This window comes from Rosa rugosa, chromosome 2 (assembly GCF_958449725.1).
Source record: "Rosa rugosa chromosome 2, drRosRugo1.1, whole genome shotgun sequence".
NCBI lineage: Eukaryota > Viridiplantae > Streptophyta > Magnoliopsida > Rosales > Rosaceae > Rosa > Rosa rugosa.
Genome location: NC_084821.1, coordinates 35,573,051 through 35,580,418, shown reverse-complemented (window position 1 = coordinate 35,580,418; position 7,368 = coordinate 35,573,051). Strand labels below are relative to the sequence as shown.

The 7,368-nt window shown below is 40.1% G+C and overlaps 1 protein-coding gene across 1 annotated transcript; it reads right to left on the bottom strand.

Annotated features, from left to right (window-relative positions):
• Positions 1–226: 226 nt before the first annotated feature.
• LOC133733306 (transcription repressor OFP8-like) lies at positions 227–1,539 on the bottom strand. The gene has a single exon (XM_062160947.1). It carries the CDS (start codon positions 1,267–1,269, stop codon positions 637–639), a length of 633 nt encoding a protein of 210 aa, XP_062016931.1. The 5' UTR covers positions 1,270–1,539; the 3' UTR covers positions 227–636.
• Positions 1,540–7,368: the final 5,829 nt, after the last annotated feature.

Here is a 7,368-nt window from a genome sequence, read left to right as displayed (position 1 = left end):
TACTTTAATGACTGTAGTTGGACCGTTGTTGCTTTTTTTTTTTTTACAGGCCTCCGCATTTAGACATTCATGTCTACACTTTTCTCTATTTTTTTTTCTTAGTGAAATTGTTAATTCTATCAATATAGCGAAATTTCTCACAACAGAAAGTGATTTAGGTAGTAATTTCACATGTAGCAGTAGCACAATGGTAAATTGAAACTCTAAAACCGTGAAAAAAATGATAAAAATTTAGAACTCAGAAGTTGCCCTCTGCCTCTTCAAAAGATAGATCTTCCCGATTTAATGCACTCTACATTGCAAAGCACCCAAAAAAACAAAAAAAAAAAAAGAGCCACAATGATGGTCCAACAATAAGAGTCACAAAACAAGCTTTTCATCACTAGGAGGCCTATTTGAAATTATTACATTCTATTCACCATTAGTTACTAGATAACAATTAATATATACCCAAAATGACCAAAACAATAGGATGGATGGATCTGTACCTTTCTCCACCGCAAAACTAAATTGCTTATCATCACCCTCCATGTGACCAAACCTATCCAATATTTATGGCTCATCAAAATTGAATATTTCCCAACCTCCCCATGCACTACTACTACTTCTTTCTTCATTCCCTACTTGCCAATTAATTCAATGCCTCACATGGCTATGATCTTCACACGTTCCACATCTGGGATTCACACGTACGATTCGTTTCCCTGCAATATCAACCAGATCACCATTCCATATTTCTGTGAAAGCTTCAATGATAACATCATGGTGACGTCTGGAATTGAGTTCGAGGAAGCAGCTCAGCAGCTCCTGGAGCTCCTCCTTGGAATAAATCTCCTTCTCTACGATCATCTGAAGCATGGACTGCCGGAAATCCTGATAAGGATCATCGGAATCTTTCACCACGGCAATGCTGTTGTTGATTTTGGTCAGCGGTGGGTTCGGAGGCTTTGACTTCTTCACACCCTGAGTCTCTGCTGAATCTGAAGGTTGGGATGAAGATAATGTTGAGTCCTTGTTGAAAGAGGTGGTGGTGGAAGTGCACTGATCCTCGTCATCGTCATCGTCGTCGACTGTGAAACTTCCATTTATTATGTCACAAGAACTTGAAGAGGAATGGGGTTGATGATTTGGGGTGGTTTTGCAAATGGGGATTTTGGGTTTTGGGGTTGGTTCAAAAACGTCCGAGAGCTCCGGTCTTCCACAACCACAGCCTCGAATACTGGATGTGACTAGGGTTTTCAGAAACTTGTTCTTTTTGCTAGAAGACATATTGGAGATCCTCGATCAGAGAGAGAGAGAGAGAGATTTTGTTAAGTTGGATCGATAGGCTAGGGTATAGGGAACTAAGGAAAGTTAAAGTAGTAGTCTTGGTACGGAGTCTTTTTCGGTATTCAATATTTTGGGCTGGTGAGAAATGTGTGTGAATGAGATAGAAAGGTGAATTTGGTAAGAGTCCTTTTCTTTCTGCAATTGTTGTTGTTGTTGAAGTTGAGAGAGAGAGAGTTTTTCTTGAGGTAGGGGTGTGTGTTAAAGACTAAGGCATGTGAACCTTAAAAAATGAAGGAAACCTTCTAATAAAAAAAAATAAAATGAAGGAACCTTTATGATAAGATTTCTTCCTTTTTTTTTATTCAAACTTGAAAGATAGGATTTTGGAGATCTATTGATGTGGGGATTGCCGGGTTTGGATCGAGTAGTTAAAAAGGGAAATTTGCTACCGTTTGGAAATGCGAGATGGTGTCATAAAATTACCGTACTAATGAATTTTAGTTGTATTACACATAATTTTTATCTCCTAATTAAAGAAAGAATGGGACAATTAGGTTATGTCCTGAAATATTTAGTTTTCAGATTCGAATTTGATGTATGTTCTATTCTTGAATTTGGGTTTGATTAATGAAATCTTCGTTAGTGAAGCGTATAAGTAGTTCAGAGAACGTCTATAGCACTTTGATATAGTAAAATGAGCTCTAGGGTTACTTTTGTATAGACGATACGTCAATTTGAGTTAAGGATTTAGGATCCGACAAGATCTCCAATATTTTGGGGTATATTTTGCCCCTCGCCTTAGTCCTTAATCATGTATTTTTGGTTGGTTGATTCGTGTACTAATTCTCTGGATGAATCTAAGACATTTTTTAATTTAGAATTTGAAAGATTGTTGGTGCAGAAAAATTCGGTAGATGAGTTTGACTCACCAATGAATGCGGACTCGAGCGGGAGCTGACCGGGAACGATCAAGAAGCTTCCTTGGAGCGTTGACCTGGAGTTTGGCCATCGGCTCGAGGAGAAGGGGGGGTACCTGCAGAAAACTCTCCGATGCCTAAGTCAGTACGTTTCTCAGTAGTGGAGTCAAACAGGTAGGAATTCGATGGTTTACCTGGTTAGATGCCCCCTATTTATAGATGAGGGAGAGCTTGCACCACAAGTCGCGTTTAATATCGCCATTACTCCTCGTTATTGAATAACGCCGTTATTCCGCGTTATGGCATTATTGAATAACGCCGTTACTCCGTGTTATGGCGTTATTGAATAACGCCGTTACTCCGCGTTATGGCGTTATTGAATAATGCCATTACTCCGCGTTATTGAATAACGCCGTTACTCCGCGTTATGGCGTTATTGAATAACGTCATTGCTCCGCGTTATTTAATAACGCCATTACTCCGCGTTAGTTAATAACGTCATTACTCCGCGTTGTGTAATAACACCATTACTCCGCGTTATGGAATAACGCCATCGCTCCGCGTTATGGCGTTATTTTGACCGTGCCTCCTTAACGCCATCTTCATTGTGGCGTTAATAACAGTGATTGCCACCGCATCTATGATTGTCATTGTCCGCGTACTTATGGCGAAGTTTCACCGTCATGATGGTGGGTCAAAATTGTTGACTACCCCCACAATGCCCCCAAATTTTCTCTTTGGACACTCGTCCTAAGAGGAAATTTCTAAAATCTGGCCTCGACCCCGACTCGAGCCCAACTCTGAGGTTCCCTCTGTCAACGCCGTATGATCTCTTTCTCCTACCAGCCTCGATGCGGTTATCACCTTGGAATTTACGGATCCTCTAGAGTTCACCTCCTCAGCGATAGCTTTTTCCCTCGTCGAGAGCCTTTTTCCTTGCAAAGAGATTTTTTCTCATCGAGAGCATTGTTCTTCGCTAAGAGCTTTCCGTACCGAGAGCCTTTTCGTCGTCGAGAGCTTTTTTCGTTGACGGTGTTTTTTCTTTTATTGCGAGCTTTCCTCGTCAAGAGATCTTCCTCGTTATTGCCCCCATGTTTTTCTTTGCTGCGTACTCAAAAACATAGGAAGAGTAACAGTGTGTCGCCTATATATCAATGTCGTTCTTACCAAGAACCGGCGCTCAAGAAAAGTTCAATAACAATGAAAAAAAAACACAAATTTACTCAGAGCAACAAGAGTTTGAAATCAAACCGTATATGATGAACTCATGGATTGCCCTCAAGGCAAAGAAGTAGTTTTTGTATGGGACACAAAGTTGCCCCCATTTTCCTTCAAGTCCAATAAACAATATATTATTTATTTTGGCCACCGGCCTCATACATTCCTTTTGGGCCACAGGCCTTACACATACATTTTGGCCACCGGCCTCATACATTCCGTTTGGCCACCGGCCTCACACATACACTTTGGCCACCGGCCTCATGCATTATTTCGGCCACCAGCCTCATGTATTATTTCGGCCACCGGCCTTGCGCTTACATTCCAGCCACCGGCCTCATGTATTTATTATGAAATGAGATTCGGTTATAACTATCCCCGTTTGTTCGGCGGGCAAGGTTTACCATTAAATCACACGAGTTAAGCAAATAATATTTTATTTATTCTGGCCACTGGCCACAAATACATTTCAAATACAAAAGGAAGTGAAAATCAAACAAATAATTATTAAAAGAAAGACCATCAATCTATGTTACCTGGTTTTTGCCCCCTCGACCCGGATTTCACCCTCGACCCTTATAATAATATCATCCATGTCTCTTGGCGGGTCGCGTAATAGATTTTCATAGAGGGGTGTACCTGGGAAGAGTCCTTCTCGAAAGGCGATTGCCGCGCATTTAGGGTCACAATTGATGTGCATCATCTCTGCCTTGAATCTCTTGAAGAAATACTCGATTTTCTCTCCTACTTTTTGCTTGGTGTTGAATATGGTCGTCATGTCCTTTTTTTGCTTGCGACTGCAGAAATATTGAGAGATGAAGGTTTGGCTCAATGTTTCGAAATCTGGGATTGATTGGGGCTTGAGGTCTTGGAACCATGTCGATGCGGTCCCTGTGAGGCTTAAAGGGAAAAGTTTGCACATCAGTTTCTCGTTGGTTGTCTCGATGGACATCTGCTGTTTGTACCCCTTGATGTGGTCTACCGGATCGGTAGTCCCGTCATACTTTTGGAAAACGGGGGTGATGAACCTGCGAGGTTTCGCCGCATTGAGGATGTCAGTGGTGAATGGAGACGCACCGACGTCTCTAGCGATTTCGGCCACGAGTTCTAGAGGGTCGGCACGATTGCATGCATCAATCATTTTTTCCATCTTTTCGCGCCACGATTCGTCACGTGTTCTCTTGGATTGGCCTAGTCTGGCTCCGCCGCTGGCACCCACATTTGCTATTACGTTGTTGGTGTGGGAATGGTCACCGCCAGTGTCGTCATCTGACGAGTCGCTATCAAGTTGTAAATTTTTTTCGAGTTTTTGCCGTCGGCGGGCCTCGCGGTCCCGTTTTTCCTTCCGGAGTTGCTCGAGCTCTTGTCTCAACCTTTGTGTCTCGTCAACCGGAGGCAAGTTCAGAACGCCAATTGGGTCCGGGATGGACCCATTTGAGAGCTGGTAGGGCAAAATTTCGTCACTTCCAGTCCTCAGTGACAAAAATAGGATCCCGTCAGGGCCAGCTCCCACCATCACTTTTTAGGGAAAAGTGGTTCCCACAGACAGCGCCACTTGTTGGTGCAGAAAAATTCCGTAGAGGAGTTTGACTCACCAATGAATGCGGACTGGAGCGGGAACTGACCGGGAACGTTCGAGAAGCTTCCTTGGAGCGTTGACCTGGAGTTTAGCCGTCGGCTCGAGGAAAAGGGGGGGTACCTGCAGAAAACTCTCCGATGCCTAAGTCAGTACGTTTCTCAGTAGTGGAGTCAAACAGGTAGGAATTCGATGGTTTACCTGGTCAGTATGCCCCCTATTTATAGATGAGGGAGAGCTTGCACCACAAGTCGCGTTTAATATCGCCATTACTCCGCGTTATTGAATAACGCCGTTATTCCGCGTTATGACGTTATTGAATAACGTCGTTACTTGATAGAAGCATTTTAATGTGATATTTTAATAGTTAATTCCTCACATTTTGCTTAGTTAATTCCTTAACGAATCGATTTTTAATTCAATTTTTATTTTTAGGTACATTGGAGTAGATGATGATGAAATAAGTGTTAGGTCCATAAAATGATGGAGAAAAATGGAAATGCACTAAAAAGGTCAACTTTACACATTTTCCTACTCCGGCTAGGAGAAACCAAGCCAAGCAAGGAAGAAGGAGCGACCACCTGACCAAATGAACTTCAAATGAGCTGAAACCTTCCAGATCCATTCTAGACATCCTAAGAAACATTTCTTATGAAGAGTGCAAGAGCCAAAAAGAAGTGGAAGGCCTTCAAACAGTCAGCCCAATTTTCTGCAGAAGCAAAACTGGAAAACTGGACCTGTAAGGAGTCCAGCAGAAATTCCGGCCCAAAAACATGGAGATAAATTCTGAAAATTTTACAGAATGATCTACACTCATGATGGATCATTTCATATGAAGAAGTCACGGGCAAAATCTGAAGTCTTGGTGGAGAATTAATTGAAGGAAAAATGAGTAGAAAGTGACTCAAACCTAACAAATTCCATTAGTGTTTAAATATTCAAACCTAACAAATTCCATTAGTGTTTAAATGCGCAAACCTAATAAATTCCATTAATGTTTAAATGCTCAAACCTAACATATCATCATTTGTTTAAATCCAAATAGTTTTGCTTGGTAGCCTATAAATAGAGGCTACAACAAAGAAGAAAAGACATTCCTTCATCCATTCCATTTTCTTTGTCTCTCCATTTCCTTTCCATTTTCCTTTCCATCCTCTAGTTTCACGTTTAGTCATCTCCACGAGTTCAAGCAAGGCCAAAGAAGAAGAAGAGAAGCCGTGAGCACTTCCATCCATAGCCATCCTTGAAGCTTGCTTTCGAGTTTCAAGAATCCACAACGTGAATCATCCATCTCATCTTCATCCACGGTGTAATCCTATTCTCCTTTGTAACCTTTGCTTTGAATTTCGTTGGTTATGAACTAGTTGACATATATGTTTGAACAAAGTATTATTTCTGGAATTTTTATGATTAATTGAGAATTTTCAGATTCATATATTGTGATTCGAGAGTTGCTTATGTGGGTTTGTTTAATTAAATTTGCGTTATAGATAACTTTTGTATTTTAATCTTATGTGGTTGCAAACACTTAGGGTTTCGATATGAATGGTGCTAGGTTTAAGAACATGAAATCGACTTTTCGTTTTGTGTAAACTTGAATCAAAGTAGTAAAGGTTTTGTACAAAGATCGAATTTAATTAAAGAGAATTGCAATTAGGTGGACTTTTCCATACTAAGTTGTACACTTGAGTTGATAGCCTTTCTCTATGTGTAATGCGTTAAACATGACATGATTGACTAGCTTTCTAGGGTTTGATTGCATGTTTGATAGGATTAATCTAGGTGCTTTCGCTTAGGTTAATTAGCATTGAAAAGTAAAAAATGGGAATTCATTTGCTTTCGAATGTTTCACATGATCAACTCCTTTCTCATGACTTAGATGAACAATATTAGGGTTTGAATCAATTTTAATCATAAGTTTCGGTTTTGATCTTTGTTCCTTCATTCCATTCGTATTTTTATGTTTTTGCATTTTAATTGTTTTTGTTAACTTAGTTTCATTTTCGAAAAAACCAAAAACAAAATCCCCCCTTTTCGTGTAAAATGTTTATATTTTGTGAATACATTTGTGAATATTATACTTTGTTTTAATTTTAATTGTTTAATTGTTTGACAATGACAGGTGTACCCTCAATCCCCGGAATAGAACGATCCCTACTTATTCTATACTAACAACTACATTTTGCAGGGTTAAATTGCGCGCTTGCTTTTAGCGTATCAATTTTTGGCGCCGTTGCCGGGGACTGAAAAATCACTTGTTTTTGTTTATAATTGTTGTATATAAACTGTTTGATACTTAGTTTAAATTAACTAGGTTGTTTTTTTTTTTTTTTTTTTTATTTTTTTTTTTATTGTTGAATACGAGTTTAATTGTGAGTTGTAAATTAA

What these genes read in the sequence shown, in the direction of transcription:
- LOC133733306 (XM_062160947.1), bottom strand. Translation starts at nt 1,269, where the DNA reads ATGTCTTCTAGCAAAAAGAACAAGTTTCTGAAAACCCTAGTCACATCC.